Source organism: Thermobia domestica, chromosome 1 (genome assembly GCF_964235325.1).
Source record: "Thermobia domestica chromosome 1, izTheDome1.hap1.1, whole genome shotgun sequence".
NCBI lineage: Eukaryota > Metazoa > Arthropoda > Insecta > Zygentoma > Lepismatidae > Thermobia > Thermobia domestica.
In genome coordinates this window covers 165,034,801-165,054,078 of record NC_137454.1, presented here as the reverse complement: position 1 = coordinate 165,054,078, position 19,278 = coordinate 165,034,801, and the positions used below count along the sequence as shown (strand labels likewise).

At 34.5% G+C, this 19,278-nt stretch overlaps 1 protein-coding gene across 2 annotated transcripts in view; it reads left to right on the top strand.

Annotated features, from left to right (window-relative positions):
• Nucleotides 1–19,278, top strand: part of LOC145690684 (protein SERAC1) — a 192,344-nt gene that overhangs the window by 41,310 nt on the left and 131,756 nt on the right. Inside the window, exons 1-2 of one of the 2 annotated variants that reach the window (XM_081765835.1) lie at nt 7,038–7,142; nt 14,826–15,001. In XM_081765835.1, the coding sequence (XP_081621961.1) occupies nt 14,830–15,001 (172 nt within the window). In that variant the 5' untranslated portion in view covers nt 7,038–7,142; nt 14,826–14,829. Of the gene's footprint in view, nt 1–7,037; nt 7,143–14,825; nt 15,002–19,278 lie in introns of those variants that run through there. The other variant, XM_081765825.1, reaches the window with a different exon arrangement.

The window sequence follows — 19,278 nt, the reverse complement described above, 5'->3', positions numbered from 1 at the left end:
AAATAGAACGTCCCTTAAATTTCAGGCGCACAAGTGTTCAAGCCATACGCGGAGGGTCAATGTTAGCTGTGTAAACCCGGCTAACACTTTCAGAAGTTAAAATACTTTAAAACATATATACCCACTCGTTTAATTACTGTACGAAGTACTACAACAATTTTAAAATACGTACTTGTATGGAGTAAGTTTTATTATTTTCGTTGTGGCAGCTTGACAGGGCTCGACACTAAATCGTGCTACATTTTACATCGCCCACGCCTCTTTGCCGTGGGTTAGCAGTCAAGAAATAGATAGTGTGCAATGTATGCAATGGTCAGAGTTGCCAGATTAATTTATATCAAACTAGATTTATTTTTATTTGGATTCCTGATTGGCGGTGGCAAATTCAAAATCTCTTAAGACTTAAAATTAAGGTTATTCGATTATTTGTAGACCAAAATTCGTGGAATAAACAACAAATATATTTTGAAGGTGGTAATATTTATTTTGAAGATGTAAAATATTTATTTGTATGTGACATTAGTTGTCAATAAATGTTTCTAAATAATTCATTGTAATAGAAAGCTTAATGTTTTTTGTACAATATTCTATTATCTATATCTATACTTCTATACCAGTGGTGCCCACCCCCTTATGTCCATGACGCAACCCCCCAATTGTCTATCCATAGGTGTTCATCCATGAAAAAAAAAATCGATTAATTTTTACACCCCCTCAAACATATTTATATAGATTTTTACCCCCCCCCCCCAAATATTTCAATGACGCAGTTTGCATCATAGCCCCCCTTTGTGGGCACCCCTGTCTATACTATCACACAAGAAAATAGAAATGACTTACTCATAATCGCTCAGTCTGTACTACTACAGGTGGAACATTCCTTTCGATTGAATATTCCTTTTGCGACAAAAACAAGAGATAAGGAAGGCTTTTTTGAAGTACGTATCCTAAGGGTGTAGAGATGGGTTCAACTATCGGGAGGGCCAGAAACTGTTTGAGGCGGCCGAAATACAGTTTCTCATGAATTCCTCAAGTTAGGAGGATAAAACTTGGCCATAAACTTGACGTTAGAAATAACTGAAAAGTGTTATCAGCGTTTTTCAAAATTCCACGTCTAAAGAAGGAAAAGAAGCAATTTTCCCACTATTTACTCAAAAAATTACAAATATAAGGATTCGTATACTTCGAGGTATAATATCATCCTCATCATCATTGATACTCTCCCATTATTGCGTACACTCATGTCCAAAATGATTGTCGCATATCTATAACTATTTTTTTGTAAGAATATAATTTTACAGGGTGCTTTTAATGCTGGTCCTATGTGTACAATCGGGAAATGTAGACTCTATATTTGGGGTAAATTTCATAGGAAAAGAATTATAAATACGAAAATTAGAATGAGTAAAACAAAATGTTGCTAAATGGACAAAAATTATTTTCGTTTTATTATTCTTATTTACTGCTCTTTTGACATGAAATTTGCCACATACATGTCTTTGCTGATTATACACATACTAATATTATAAGAAATACGGGCGAATTCGATAATTGTGTCCAAATTTACAAATCGATAAAAATCTTAAATGACTATGTAAACAATCATGTACTATTTTAAAGTAGCAACTTTTCTCTTTCAATAAGTTGTAGTTCAGAATTTAGGAGCAGCTTATACGAATGCATGGTGAATTGTCTGACACTTTAAAAAATCATTTATGCAGGTGTATTATGTTTTATTAAATCATGAATCAAAATAGCTGCTGCTTCTATCAGTTATACAGCTCACCTTATTTTAACATTCATAAACACCTTTTTGACGAAGGAATTTGCTTGTGTACAAAAGCATGTCCTTGTTCAGTATCAGATCGATGGCTTCTCTATTCTCACTTTTGTCGAAAGTTGTCTTTTTTTTTTTTTTACTATCTATAGCTTTTTTTTTTTTTAACAGATTATATAATATGAATTCTGTCTTTTCTTGAATTTAAATTTAAATACCTTGGCATATTGCCATTAACATAAATACAATCTAGTTAATATAATATACCTGCTCTAAGCTGATGCTGTAGAAATTACTGTAAAAAAAAAAAAAAAAAAAAAAGTATAAAACAGAAAACTTGCTTGACAACTTAGTTCTGAAGCTTGATAGAGTGTTTTATTTTTCTTTCTTGGAAGATGGCTAAGAACGTGTCCTATTTCTGTACTTTTTCTTCTGCTTTATTTTTTATTTATTTTTTTACTGTGATTATGAATCAACTTCTAAAGATAAATATACGTTACCTGACAGAAATAAATGAACCGCAAATATAGAACTACGTAGTGCTAGGTTATCAGAGATTCACGAAACACTAGTTTTAATGGGTGTCCTTTATCCTTTATTTTATTTAAGTTTTATTTTTACCTTTATTCCTTGTTAATTCGTGTAGGGTCTATGTATGATTGGCAAAACTAAATATTGTAGCACCTGTTAAGACGGTGGACTAATGATACTACTTTGATCAAAAAGGGTATTTACATATAAGTGTATTTTCGTATTTCTTTCTTTGTTAAAAAAATAAGCAGCAGTATCACATGTACACCACGTGAATGAGTTTGGTTTGCATAGCGTAATATTTTCTCTGAAACCGGACATGGTCGTATATTTGTAGTACTTCTGGTTTTAATAGAGAAATTAGAGTGGAGGCGTAATATATTCTTGAGACGCTTAATTGATTGAGAAAACAGCTTCTCGCTATATGTTGCCTTTTTAACTCTATAGCGATCAATGTTGAAACCGGTTGATTTCCACCTCTTCCGGTTTGAATAGAACGTTATAACAGAAGATGGTACCCATTTTTAGAACGCTAAATCGATTTTTAAAAATCTCGCTATCTTATCGTTTTTGTTCTATTAGGCCAATATTGAACCGGAAGATGTAGGAGAGATTTCTGTCACTCCCGATTTTAGTAGAGAGTCAAGAATATAGATTAATTGTACGTAAGACGCTTAATTTATCACAAGTAACAGCTTCCCGTTATCTATTTCCGTTTTTGCGCTATAGTCATCAACGTTAAAACCGGAAATGGTTGATTTGTACCACTTCCGGTTTGAGTATCACCTCCACCAACGAACTCGAATTCTAAATTCTAACTTTCCATCTTCGCCAAAATTGATAGTAATCCATCAAGTAAGTAGTTCTTGTCAGTTTTTTATCTCCCGGACAGACGGACAGTATATAAAGTTTGGTAAACCAAACACCTTAAAATGTTACTTTTTTCTGTTAGAGTTTCTTATTTTATTAATTTTTTCAACGTATCAATATTCTTAGCGTATGTTTGAAAAGATAATTCAATTTTGCACATAAATATAATATATCGAACTTGTTATAAATCCTGGATCCAATAAACTCTACCTACTTTATTGCAGAATGTACACCCTATGTTTGCTATTGTTCTGAACATAATTCCTGAAAGCCTTCCACGTTCCCTTTGAATTCCCTTTCATATCTCAGGAACGATAATAGACGCTGCTTTAGTTATCATCTCCCCCAAATTATCTAGATCCATAATTTTCACAGTATACACAATTTCCCACATGCCAGTAGATGGAGTTGAATTAGGTCCGTCTTGTATCCAATTCTTTTTTTTTCAGTGTTGTTTCTGGGAAGAGTGTCTGTCATCCAAATATGTGTCCTATGATTTCTGTTTAAGGATTTGTTCTTGTATAAATATTGGTCCATTTAGTTGCCCAGTATATGGGCGCAATTTTTTACGCAATCTGTAGATTTGAAGTAAATATTTGGATAGTGGTTGTTGACCTATCTATTTCAAACTGCCGGGTCACCAATTGAGCTATGATACTGATAAAAATATTAGCCTGAACAACTGGCTGTTAATTTCGGACCTGAACTATCCAATTTCGAATCAAGAACGAATTGTTCGCCTATCTCCGCTTCAAGTCCGACAAACTAGTGGTTCTCAACCGGTGTGACGCCCATAAGGTCTCTGGCGAAATTTTAGAACTTACTGAATAATAAGTTAGAATTCATTTTGAGCTTGACTGTACCACTTAGCGCCTACAACGGTTGCCATAATGCCCAGTACGACATAAAATTACTACTTTGTCGAAACTTATAGCGGAATCGGTGGCGTACGCAAGGGAGGTTACATGGTTTTAGGAAACACATGAAACTCTCCTAATCGATGGTTCAAAATAACTTACTTCAATACATCCGTGCTAGTAGTATACAGTAAATTGTACTTGTATTAGTTTCGTCAATATGAAGATCATGTGTTTATGCATATTATATGTATCTATGCCATTTGGGACGTGTATAAAATAAAACAAAAAAACGAGCGTTGTTAGCGTAAGTCCTTGAGTTAGAAATATTGCCATTGGGAAGTCTGCGAAAGTGTGACATGAAAAAAAGATTAAATGTTGAAAGGAGTACGAAGGAGGTTGTTAACAATTTTTTCATGCAATATCCTCCAACTATATTTAAAGTGTTTATTACGAATGTTCCGTTGTAGTCTGTGTTGTGCTCAACTTCCTTTCTTTAAATCGCACTTATTTTATTAACACTCAACTTGGTTTGTGACTGGAATTAATGTGCGCAGATTTATATCTAATTTAAACGTACTTCCGTTTGTGAATTTTACGTGTCAGTCAATCTATAAACTTAATTACTGGTAGGAATGTATGACTGTATTTCGCGCTACAATAAAATATATATATATATATATATCATCTACTTTTCAAAACTATACATTATAGTTTTATTTATTTATTTATTTACATAACTGTTGCATGTTGTTTGTTGAAGTTTGCCTTCCTTTCCAGCACCCAAGTTATATGAGAAAGTGGTCCTACAGTTTGAGGTGAAACCCGAACCATCATATTGAAACCCGAAGCCTTCTAATTTTCAAGGCTAATTTCATCAGGAATCGAATCCGGGATCCCGCGCACTAAAAGTATACGAGGTAGCCACTAAACTAACATGGGCTATTATTAGTAGTATTAATATTATTATAAATTTGAACACTGTTTCACCAAAGTTTTAACATAGTAAAATATCGTTGTCCGAGTCTTTAAAATATCAAGGTGCACAGAAAATTAAGTGCATGGAGAGGTGATGCATTGAAATGCATTATATGATATACTTCATATATTAAACCGTGTTTGTATTTTATGTCATATGAAAGTTCTCGTGCCTAATGAAATTTTCTCACTGCATATATAGAAAATATCACTGCATATATAGATAGATAGATATAGATATTAATTCTACACAAATGGATTACTGCAATCAGGTAATCTGTTTGTGTGATTGACTAATGCTTGTGTGATTGAATTACTGTATATAATATACAAGGTGTTCCAATTTAATGTCTCCACATTTGACCTCTACATATTGGCCACATAACAGATAGTAAACGTAACTGTTGTCGCATTGTGAACCTTAAATTTAAAATTAAAATGTTCGAAATGACAGCCTCAGTATAAAGACATCGTTGACGACACTATGTAACAGAGCGTAATACAGATGTGATTGTTTCTAGCGGAATACCAGCACAGACACGTTCAATTTTCTCCCTCATATCCATCAGGTTTTAGCTTTTGGACATATGTCTTGCCCTTCAATGTACCTCAAACGTAGAAGTCTAAATGTGTTAAGTCCGAAGATCAAGGAGTGTATACCACAAATACCATTCATTGTATCCGTACTTTTGGAACCGTAAAGAGAGAAAATGTCGCATCACGATTAAATTGGTGGCATATCGTCCTGTTTAAAATAAACATTTTAACCAGCAAAGATATTAGTAATAGCTGGGTCGATTTCACCTTGCAATAATTTTTAGACAAGAAGCATCTATGATTGGTCCTCTGCTATGCATAACTGTCGGAAGTCTTATAGAACGGCTTTGTCAGTCCATTTGTCCATCGACAGGTATCAGAGCAAAAACGGTAAGAGTTATCGAAAAAAATAAAATGAAATCTTTGAATGTTACGTCCCACGGTTATGCCGGTTAGGCTAAAGGAGACGGTGATAATGAGTAATAAATGAAAATGGTGGAATGAAGAAAGTGGGACGAAACGGAAGAACCCCGAGAAAACCCACGCACACGGTGTTGTAAGAGTTATCGAGATGCAGTTTATTGCCAACGATTAAGCGTTCCAAGTATAGGTTATATCCTCCGTTAATCTCAATATTCAAACCGCAAGTGGTTCAAATTAGTCATTTCCAGTTTCAACGTTTATCGCCATAGAACGAAAGGTAAACTTTAAAACAGTGTTTAAAATCTAAGACCTAGGTGAATTACCATCCCATACGAGGCTCGTGAAACGTCTCATCTCGAATTTAAAACGTACTTTTCATCTCATCTCGGGACACTACCTATACCCATTTCAGTTGTAAACGCTAAAGATAACGTTTATATTTGAAATGAGAAAGTCAAGATGAAGAGAACACGAAGTTCAAGGGTCTACGTTATGGCACTGTTGTAGCGTAATACTTAGAATATAGTTCATTTCTCTTGCTTCAAAAATACTTTTCGAATTTTATCTTGAATCGTGTTTTTCTGTGGACGCATTGAAGAGACAAGAGGAAGTCTTGAGGATATAAACCTAACACGCAGCTCAGTATTAATAACTTTATTTCCTTTTGATAGTTATTTTTAGCATACATGACTCTATTGTTGCTGAGAAGAATTAATATTATGGCATTAAGAGTAACATTCACGCCAACAGAATTAGAATGCTAATTACTTACGTGTTTCAATGTGAAATTAGAGGCAACACTTCCATTAAGAGTCTATGAAGTGTGTAACGTCATTTCCGTGGTGCCGAAGGCAAGAATTTCATTTGAGGATGTTCGTGGAACTGAGATTCATCCGCCACCTTTTATCATCATCATCATCATCACCTTTCATTTCCATCAATGTTTAATTTAAATCGCCCCGTTAATGACATTACTTAGCGATATGGGTGACTTGAACCTAGGTCTACATCTGAAGATATAAAACCTCAGTTGAGGTTATGAAGAAGAAGAAGAGTATATGTCTAGAAGATGTAATGCTAAATGGAATCGTAGGGACTAAGGATACCGAAATTATTGTCAGAAGGCTGTTAAATTTATCCGAATAGTTGCCCGATTGTTCATTAGTCAAGTAATATTTGTTACATTATTCGAGTTTTGTTTTTTGAACAGTTATTCATGGATAAATTCTAATTACGGGAGGCCAGATTTTTTTTTAAAATTCATACTTTGTTCATAACTATAGCCTAATTTTGGTTAAGTTAGATTACTTTACGTTCTATTTACCTTCATGGATTGTATAGATCGGCAATGGCTTTCAAAAAGGTGTGCACTATATTCTCTTGTTTCAGTGTTGTTTCTCCATTGCACACACTGTATTTCTATTCCATTCACTTCACATATTACTCATCCCAGTAAGCAAGCACGTCTAAAATAAGTCTAAGTTTGCCCTTAATTTTTCTTGATAGACTTAACCTTAGAAATTCTGTCTGTGTGGCTTTGCCTGCGTGTTAAACTTGGCCTTACAAGTTCTCTGTGTACGGCTTTGCCAAGTCTAAATTTTAACTTATGCTTGACAAGTATATCAATTTAAAAGAATTTTAAGGTTAGCCTTATGTTATGTATTATTGTGAAGTTTGAAACAAGCTTGGAATCGAGGAATTAGCAAGTTTGCTATAGCCTTGGTTAGATCTGTAGCCATGTAAATGCAAACTTGTGCAAGCCTAAGACTTGGCCTTGAAGGTTTGAATAGAATAAGCCTATTAAAAGTCTAGAATTCTATTAGGGATACAATAATTACATTTCACTACTAACAATTCATTTCTCCTGTAAAATTTCTGTTTTTTACCTAGTTTTGGCCCCACGCAATTAGAATTAACCCTTATTCATTTATTCAAATAAATTGTTTGAACACGTATTTCAACAAGTAATGAAATATGTGGTTATTTAGATTGTAAAAGCATGATTCTAATATTTATTCTAATTTAGCCTCAAATCATTATAATTTCTGAAGTAGTTTAGAAATTATCCAAAGTTTATGATTTTTGTACTAACTAACTATATGGCTTATGGAACCCGAAGGTTCAGTCCCGCAGTAGAAGCTCTCCATTGACTTCTTTCCTTAGCTACTGGATCCAGTTTCTACTTGTATTCCTATTTCTGCAAAACTCTCCTCGCATCTACACCCAGATCTTCCTAACAATTATTGCCCTGTTGAGTTTCAGTTAAAATTTTGAAAGCGTTTCTACGTTCTTCCATTCAGGCTACATAACCTTCTCACCTGAGCTAGAGGTCTGCACGGGCCGGAATTTTTAGCCCGAGCCCGGCCCGGCCTGTGAATTTACAATGTGAGGCCCGACCCGAGTCCGAAGTATTTTTAAGCATTTGGACCCAGCGCCCGGCCCGAGCTCGTGTGATCAAATGAGCCCGAAATAAGCCCGAATTACAGAAACTTAATAATTAACACAAAATTGTATTTTTATTTACAGCAATTAGAGCTTTAATTTTGCAGTTGTGCTTTAAAAATTCTCCAGAAAGAACGGTGCAATATATATCGTTGTACAGTATATTTACAAAGTGAGGCCCGAAAAGGCCCGAGAAATATCGTAGTATATTTAAAAATTTACAGCCCGAGCCCAGCCCGGGCCCGAAGTTATATATGTTTTGTAGGCCCGAGCCCTTGCAAACCTCTAACCTGAGCCTCCTAGCTTTAATGCTCCTAACAATGTGAGTAAACTGTATACATTATGCAGTTCCTCGGTATGAAGTTTCCGGCATTACCCATTTCCGTCCCTCTTGGGTGCGACTCCGAATATTTGCCTCAAAATTTTATTTTTAAATACGTCCAGTGTGCGTTCTTTCCAAAATAAGCAGTCGTGTTTCGCAACCATATAACACAATAATCATAATTATTGTTTCATATATTTTGAGCTTCAAATTCTTCGACATAACACAATACTTTCAATCGACATTTAGTTTCTTTGTGGATATGGGTTTCGTCTGTTAATGTTGATTCTAAGTAGATTATAATTTTCTAATTATATTAACCACTGTACTCTGGACTTATTCCAATGTGTACTCTTAAATGAGTATATTCCGTGTGGAAACAATTTATTTCGTGCATTAAAAAAATTATTAAAATATACCTTTTTTTGTTTCGTTTTGTCACTTTATCATAGTACTTGGATTTTCAATCCCTAGGTAGTATCTCATTGCGAGCATGGGAATCGTGATGCTAGTTAAAGCTCAAGCTTAAATGCATGACTAGTTTACCTGTAATTGTTTCTGTCGATACAGCAACATATATATGGATTTTCTTTCTAACAGCTCCGAAAACGTTTAACGATATTATTATATGCCTATGTTTTACATTTGAAATGTGTATGCGTTGCATATTAAAATTGTGCGCAATTTCCCCGAAAACCCCTTTATACTTCTGCTCGAAGTACTGCATTCATTTGATATCTTTATCACTTGAAAGAAGGTTTTATTGCCAGTAAATTGCCGTATGGCTTGTGTTATATGTTACACGAACATGTCCATTTCAAGCATTTTATGCATTCACTGTAAGAAAAAGAAACTAGAAAATATACTACCTTCATTGACCATAAATATAAAGGTAACCAAGAAAGTTCTGTTGCATTTTCACCCACCACCTTCGAACATCGATATGCCACCTAAGATGTACCTGGAAGATCAAAAATAGTCCCCATTAGCATCGACGACCTTCTGCCAACGTTCTGGAAGGCCATGGATACCATTGTGGTAGAAGTTGCTGGGTCGTGAAGCGAAGAAGGTATCAAGTGCATTTTGCACCTCTTCTAGGGATTTGAACTGACGTCATCTAAGGGAATTGTCTAAGAAATGGAACAGGTGATAATCGGACGGTGCAATGTCCGGGGAGTATGGCGGATGCAATAGTGTTTCCCATCCAAAGCGTAGAATGGTATCCTGGGTCATCTTAGCCACGTGGGGCTTAGTGTTGTCCTGTGACACGAGGACCCCTTTGCGATTCAGAAGTGGCTCCAGGGTTTTGAGTTTTTCTTGAACATGGTTCAACTGCTAACAACACAGTTGCATTGATGCTCTGACCAGCTGGTAGCAGTTCCGGGTTCATGATGCCGCGAGCAGTCCAAACACAGAAGGACCTTATTCTGGTGCAGTGCTGGTTTCGGTTGTTTTGGAAGCGGTTCATGGGATGCTAACCAATGATGTCGGCGCCGTGGAGCCTCGTACAGAACCCACTTCTTACTATATGTCAACACCCTTTTCAGAAAGGCTCCTTCCTCAGACAAAACAGGAAAGAAACAAAGGTATCTGTTCGCGTTGGCTTCTGGCTCGGAGTCAAATCATGTAGGACCCATCGACCCAACTTGTAGTGCTTCCCAAGTTGATGGAGGTGCTGCCGAATGTTTTCTCCACTCACACTGAATTGTAGTCCCAGTTCCTCACATGTCTGGCCACTGTTCGCCTCAATTGCTGCCTGAGGATCTTCATTTTGTACATGTGCTGGTCTTCCGGCAGGTGGTTCGTCTTCGAGTGTTTCGTCACCGTCCTTAAACTTGCTAAATCACTGCTGCACTGTCCGCGTAGTCTCGACACCCTCACCAAAGGCCTGGCATATCTTCCGCCCCGTTGTTGCGGCGTTTGACCCCAGTTTGAACTCGTACAGCATACACGCCCTTATGACGCTCTGTGGAGGTCTCATGTTCACTCTGTCCTTACTCAAATTCACGGTGTAACTGAACTGCCACAACCAGGTAGTATGTTGGATAAACCCACACGAACAAATGACCTTCGCCTTATCTCATTTAACTTACGGTGTGAAGGCCAATTGAACACAGATCTCCACAAAAAGCAACGGAACTTTCTTGGTTACCTTTATATTTTCCTTCTTTCACCTTTGTTAGTTTTAACCTCTCATGCTTATGCCCTTTTGGTTAAAGGATGCAGAAGATTAACGAAAGTTAATTATTACGAAATTGTTGGTGGAATGAAAATATGGTGGAAAACAGTCTTGTCCATCACAAAATCGCATTTAATTCTGAGATAAACCTGTGAACCCTCGCACTCTACGACTGATCCGCTGTGATCCTGGAATATAATGTACAGTGCATATCTTTGGGCTTTAATTTCTATTATATATATATATATATATATATATATATATATATATATATATATATATATATATATATATATATATATATATATATATCCAAAGGCAAGTTCTAGCCCATGTACTTTGTGTAGCGCGAGTGAATTAAGTTGGACTAACATGACTATTTTTCCCTTATGACTTAAGAGTGTAAACAACTGGAAATAAGGAACCGGTACAAAGGGATATGTTGAGGATTAAGATTAGTTGTGCTACGTCTCATGAACTGAGTACTAATGCTACAATAACCAGATTATCTATCTGTATAAGTTTTTCTAACGTCTTACAGCTAAGAATCCACATTCTTAACAGAAATTTTGTTCGAATAGTATAATCAGATGCATACTAGTGATTTGTTTCCCAATTGCGGGAAAGTCTTCCTTCATTGACTTAAGCAAATCTTTATTATAAATGCACACTACGTTTACCTAATCATTTAACAGGTTTGTTCAATACATTTCTTTTAAATTCTTGTTCTAAATAGCAATTAGTAAATAAAATTTTCTGCGAAAATTTGACTAACGTAAGTCTACTGTAACTCCAGCTTCGATGAATCATAACTTAGAAATCAAAGTACACATACATGGCCGCCCGCAGTGGAAAAAAGGAAGGCAGCTAGCTTCCATAGATTTTTGAAGGGTGTTCAGTTTCTGGAAATACATGTTAAAACATACTTATTTGTCTCACATATTATAGTACTTAAAGTACTATAGTATATATATTTACTGTAGTTAATAACCTGAAGATATCTGAGTAAGTAATTGTTGTTTATATGATGTAATGCATTATGTTTACTCGTGTAACAGTGTGTTTTCGTGATGCTTTTATTTGCCCCCCTTGGAATCTTTTACTCGCCCATAGAATCAGTATTTTGCCCTCTTTGGACACGGTCTTTTGCTTGCACTCCCGGGAAAAATCCTCCGGGTCTACATAAGAATAAGCTTTACATGCGTACTAAGGAAGTAAAAGTTTACCTTCATGGTAAGTTTGTCTAGATCAAGTGAGTTTTGTAGGTCGCATATGATATAAGTCTATACTGTTATTGTGAGTTGATTTAATTATTTTGTTTTAGTTTATTTATTTATTTATTGTAGAAAAACCAAATGAAGGACGAGTAATTAAATATGAAATTACTAACGGAATAATAAGAGTTGTTATTGGATTACAGTTTAGTGTTCCTTTCAGCAGCGAGGCTATATGAGACATGCATCTGCAGTTTAATGTTGGATCCAAACGACATCAGCTCCCACAGGGAATTGTAATATACTTTTTTGTGTGTGTTATGTGTTCCAGTTATTTTAAATGAATCTTTTCTAGTTTCCAATAAAAATTTTCTACCTGATTATTTTCCTAAATTTCAGCATTTAGCTTCCAAAATTCTCTTTTTACCAAATTTCCCTAGATTAAGGAAATTTCACTCTATTTACGACCACTGATCTAAGATCGCTAGTTGCTACCGTTTAAGCTCGGGTCCCTCCGTTTTCACACCTAAAAATATTACTCTCGCGAAGTTTCCCAATTTTGCTTTCTAATGATGCTGGATATGGAAGGAACGGAAGGGGAAGAGACTTATGAAAGAACATAGATAATAAATTTCCTGAGATCAAAGGCCACTAAATCTATAGTATATTGCAGACATGTTTACGTGATAATCTTATAAAACATTTACGCTATTTCTGCCTCTTGATATTGATAATGCAGATTCAACTTTGATCTTGGTCTATCTTTTATGTTAAAAGTCAGTAACAACAAACTGGCAGGTGTATTGAAAGTATGAACTTCTCTGCATTTTACTTATGCAACAATAGTTATCATTATCTATAATAGAGGCTATTGTTCCTATTAAGTATTGATAATATTATCGAAAAAACATTGCATTGTTTTCTTGAGGAGATAATTTTATTATCAACAATGCGTACTAGAAAAATACTCAGTACAGAAAAACGTGGCATGTTGATGTACGTATCTGATTTGAAGAATTACCAAGCGGCAAAAGAACTCTTCATCACCGTAATTCTTAATGTTTTAAGACGTCTCGACCAAGTTGCAAAGTGTGTGATACCTGCACTAAGAAGATAGAATTTTTAGAAAATAATAATCACAATGTAATTTTAATATATATTTTAGAAATGGACAAAACCGGATTTTACCAAAACGTAAACCGGTTTGTAGAAAACTCAAAAAGCGACATTTCAGTTTTCTGCAAAACCAATTCGGTTATTTTAATGCCGAAACCGGTTTTAAAACAAACCTATTTACCGTTTTCTTCAAAATACTTCTTTTGGAATGGATTTTTAATGAATTTTTTGTTACAGAAATATCTTCGGGTGGAATTTTCTCAAAACCAACAACAGGAAGCTGCTCATAGTGCTTTCACTGTTTACTGATAGTTTCAGAAAATTATTTGGGGCGTAAAGTCTCATCATCTATATACTCGAATAAATATCTGAAAGGCAGCTCATTAAAATGTACAAAAATTATTAATTTTTGGACTTCCTTCTCATTTTGAGTTTCAGCAATAGCTACGTTATCTACAGATTATCAGAATTTGAATAAATTTGACCAGAGACCGTTTCCATATGGTTGATAGAGTAAACTTTCCGTAAGTTATATGTAATTTCAATTTAAAATGTCAAGTTAAAAGATTCTTCGAGGGAGGATAGTAAACATGTCTCGTAAGATTTTTATTATTACTTTTTGTGCTTTGAATATTGCGGCATTGAGATATATTTCTCAACTCTGATGCATACGGTTGTCCAGACAAGTAAATTAAGTTGACGGAGAAAAACTTCGAAAAAGTGAAGTGATACAATGTTTTTTAAACATCAAGAAAAATCTTACAATATGGTGTAAAAATGTAGAAATTAATAATTTGAAATTTTGAATAATTTTCTAGTGTTGATTTGTGTTGGCGTATTTATTAGTTTTACTAGATTTGTTTTAAAAGTGTAGAATTAAAAAAAAAAAAAAAACATTTTTCTCATGCAGATTTATAATTTGAAAACAATATACATCAATGCTTTGAAATTTTCTAGTCAATATTAGTTGATAAACTATAAAAATTGATATCCTTAAGAAATAGGTAATTCCATCATACGAGGGTATTTCTAAAAGTTTTCTATCTGACTGAAATATCGTGCCACTGATAATAGGTCGTTCATGGCATATAGTTCCATCTATAAAAGAAATAATGTCAGTTTCAACTGTCTAGCTGCGTCAATTCGTTGGAGACATTTTTTTTTTTTTAATCAATCACTGTACATTAACTCGCAAACTGCATGATAATGCTGCAGTGAAAGACTGTTGGTTCTAGGAGATTCAACATCCTCCCTATAACATAGATTTAGTACTGCATCCTTGGCAACAAGAGCCATGTGGATTGGAACACTGTAATGCAACATGCAAGCTCAACGCCCAACGACATATTCAAATAACTGCCTCAAACGAACTGATGCAGCTAGACAGTTGAAACTGATACATTGTTTCTTCCATAGGTGGCACTATATATCACGAGCAGCTTGTTGCCAGTGGCGCGATATTTAAGTTCAGGCCGGAAACTTTGGAAAGTACCCTCTGGCTATTTTCGCATTTTAAGGATGTAGACTATATACATATGTAACAGTTCTCACTTTTACTTATTTCTGTTGTTTGTTTCAGCAAAATGAAGGTTGTGGAGCATGTGGTGTTTGTGGGTCGCCTGTTTCTTCCTGTGTTTATCGGCTTCTACTATGCTTGGCTTAGGAAACAGAAGACAATTCTCGGCTACCTAATAGAAGTGTTCCCTGCTCTCTTGTCCTTGATTGCAAGCCACGTGTCTTTATCAGCTTTATCCGGTAAGTATTATGTGCTTTGATCTTATTCGACGGTATTTAAAATTACATGCATATAGTTTCTTCTCATAATTACAGTAGTTATGTGCCATGTACTCATATATCGAATGGTATGTCTCGTAAGAAATTTACTTTTATTGACTGAAAGAAGTTGTACCAGCAGTTTTGCCCACAGCGGGGGGGGGGGGGGGTAGAGACCATGACAAAAAGGGAGTCATTGATTTTTTGGAGAGTTGAAAAACATAACTGATACATTTAAACTAGTTAGCAAATAAGAGATTATATTTTTTAAAATTGTAAATTCCAGGGTCGTGCGGTGATTCAACAAATTAGCCAGGCAGCAGTGTAGTCGTCTTTTCTCCCTTTTCATTATTTATATTTGATACAAAAGTGTCATTTAAGGAGGGTACGGGGGTAGCACACATATTAGTTCCTAAGTGAAGTCTTGACCTGACTACGGTAGGTTTCATAGTTTTGGAGCTATGGCCTTTTAAAGTTAATTTTTTTTCATGTTTTCGGCAGCTCATAACTCCAAAAGGAAGCGCTTGTCCACCCAGGTTGGTCTATACTTTTTACCTTATCTTGGTGTCAGGAATCACTTCCCAAACGTTGTCGGTGTTGTTTTGAAACACCCTGTATATGTTGAGTTTTATCTCCATATCTTCAGGGATTATCTCCGTAACTTCAAAAAATATTTTCTCATACCTTACTTTCGTGACAGAAGGACTATTCTGTCCGAATTTTATGTTCTTAGCTATAATAGTATGCCCTAGGTGTTGACGACTAAGCCACTTTTATTCTTTTTTTTTTTTTTTTTAATAATATAGTATAGATTGTGCGTGAAAAATAAAACAAGAAAGAATAATGTGTGATTTTAATGTTCATTTTTTTTTAAATAGTAACTTGTGTTACTTCAAATTTTCATTTAGAAACTTGTAAATTTTAAAAAAGGAATAAGTAATGATATTTCTTTGTAATCGGTGCAAATAGTGTCCGAAATTTTATTTTTCATTTACTCTGTTTACTCATTCTATTGGATAAAATATTCCTACATTATGCATTCGAGCATTATGCATTGAAGTATTATATACTGTAGTTCTCATTGACCTCTATATGTGTGACCACTTGATAACTCATGCAATTTCCTGTGTTATGTGATAGGAAGACTGCGGTTACCCTCAGACTAATTGGATCCCTCCTAGATTTGTTATCAGAGGAAGGAAGAAGCATATAGAAGCTGTTCAATAGAAACTTCTACACAGGACAATGGACAAAAGACAGTAATAAAAATATCAAACAGTTGTCTCACCTTCTCTTACAAATATAGACATATATTAGAGGTGCAAGAAAGCCAGCTTTTTATCCATAAAATCCAGCTTTTGGAGAAAAATCAGAAATTTTCGCTATGATTTTCTCGTTGAAGTACCACTTTTGTTTCCGTGTAGTGGATCTTATAATTAAGAAACTGCGTTTAGAACATTCAGTATTTGCAAATCCTATGTTGATCCGGGCCTGGTTGTCTTGACTGGCTTTCAAGTTGTCGTTGCAATTGTTACTTTCAAGTGTAAGTTATGAAAGCCGTATGTCCCAAATGTCGCTTTGGTTGCCTAAACATTTTATCAAGTACCTGAAATTTATACGAGTACATCTTGATATACGTTTTACAGGTTGTCTTAAATTCAATCTCTGCAGGCAAAGAAAATGTACCTTAAACCGAGAAACTGATATAAACAAGAATTTTAGGACCCCCCCCCAAAAAAAAAAAAAAATGGATCAAAATATTGCGATCTTGGCCAATAATCAGTTTTTGGATCAGAGGTCACACATTTTTTGAACAGATCAGGGGCCCCTAAATCATTTTTTTTTTTTAAAGGAAATAAGCACATCATACTGAGTTAAGTGATAGTTTGAGTTTGGCTAGACTGTATGTAGTTCTCCAGATATAAGGCTTACAAGAAAATTTTTGATTGAAATATATTGGATCTTCTGATACAAAAAGTTTTTGTTTTGTTTTGTTTTGGTATAACATCTTGCGTACATTTTATTCTCCGTTTGGGAAGCATTTTATCGTTAGCTTCAGAAAGTTCAGTTTATAAAATTAAAACCATAAATGACTGTTTTGGGTATGATGTTAGTTTAACAACATTATTTACAGATTTTTTTATTGTTGTAGCGTATCAAGATTTTTGAATTATGAAACTTGTGGATAGCGTTTTAAACGTTTTCCTCCACGAATTTTAAAAGCATCAATAAATGTTTTATTGCTTACAATGAAATTTTAGTTTATTCATATATTTTAAACAATAATTTTGGTATACAAAATGTACTACATTTTGAGAATAGTTATTTCTAACATTTATTAAACTTTTTAGTCAGGGGCGTCATTTCAGACTTCGCTTGAGGGGTGCAAGAGCGCAACCGACATAAGACTTTCTCGTCTTGTACTAGTATATTAGTAGACAATCGATTAAAGTATATGCATTCCTCAAACTCTTTTGGGGGGAGCAGTTGCCCTCTCCTGCCCCCCTAAATGACGCCCCTGTTTTTAGTAAAACATTTTTGTCGTTGAAAGTTAATTTACTAGCTCTATAAATAATTCGTTGGAACTAGAAAATTCACTGCGCCCATCGATTTTCACTTTTAGTATCCTATTGAATAACCGATTTTCATTGATTCTTGAACTTTTTTTTTGGATTTTGTCTTCAGAATGCAGTAATTATTATTTTGTGTGTGTGTGTGTGTGTGTGTGTGTGTGTTATAATGGAAAAACAAAGATAGGACTATCTTTCCATTAAAATTAATGTTTAAAAAAGTCCAAAATTTTCCAGGCGAAAAAAGCCGTGGAGAAAACTTTCCTTTTTTTCAGAGTCGTTACATCTCTAACATATACAAATAAACATTTTCTTCTACGATCCACCAGGCATAAAATGTTACTTTAGACTTTGAAACCTACGTATATTTCTTGAATAATTATTTGGTCGTAATTTAAAAGTCATTTGGTAAAGGACAACTTACAAAAGATTCAGGCCAAACTTTAAATGGAAACATAAAAATGTAGGACATATTGTATCTTTTGAACTACTGTTGGTCAATATTTACAGAACAACGAAACATTTAGAGGATAAACTCAAACTGGGAGCAAACTTTAGAAAGGGTAGAACAGATTCAGGAGACAAATTGTGAAGATGAACTACTGTTTGGCAAAATTTATAGAGGTAGAAGAAAATTAGAAAATTGTGCCCCACTAACCGGTAGACACCAACAATTGTTAGGGATAACATAAGGTCAACCTTTTGAATTAATCTGGTGAAACTTATAGAGGCAAAAAAAAAAAAAAAAAAATATATATATATATATATATATATATATATATATATATATATATATATATATATATATATATATATATATATATATATATATGTGTGTGTGTGTGTGTGTGTGTGTGTTTGCATAACTTCAGTGAAGATTGATACTAAACATTGAGATCAACAATGAGGAAGTATAACTGCTTTTATATTTTAAAGCTTAGCTCATGAATCTCTGCCGCGATTGACGGCAACGAAGAATTAGAATCGCGGCAGAGATTCGTGAGATAAACTCTACCTACCAAAAAACAAACAAAATATTTAGAGGACAAACTCTAAATGTCATAAAAGCTGGTTCCGTTTCCCCAGCTCCCTCTTTCTGTAAATTTATTTGCTTAAGTAGTTCATGGTATTTAAATATGTAGAAATATATTTAGATATAGCCTGTAGTAATTTCGAAGAAATTCTTTGAATTCCTTTGCTAGGTACCATATTTTTTGAGTTAGGTTTACAATATCTTACTAACGCGAGTGTAATTTCGGTACGTTCTATAGGAGCGTGCTAGATGAAGGTAAAGCTGTTATAGGAGATTTTCTTTAATATGTGAACTCTTCAAAACCATTTAGTTTGAAAATTTTCTTAAAATTTATGGTTTTATTGATATTTTTCATTAATAATTAAATAATCGATTCTCTCTGAAAAATTGTGAGAAGAATCTGTGTTTTAAAGAGTGTCCACAGCTTCTTGCAGCCTTCAAACTACGTACTCCTGTGGTTGATCTGGATGAAATTAACAAACAAGACACTGAAATGCATCGGAACTGAAGCGCCCAAACATGTAAATTAAGCAAGTAAAACATTCTTCTTGCTTGAACTACTGTATAGTAACAACAATGCAACGAAGAGCACCATTTGAGATATTTGAATTATTATTATGGGTGTGACGTATGTAGTTACGTGCGTAATTTTACGC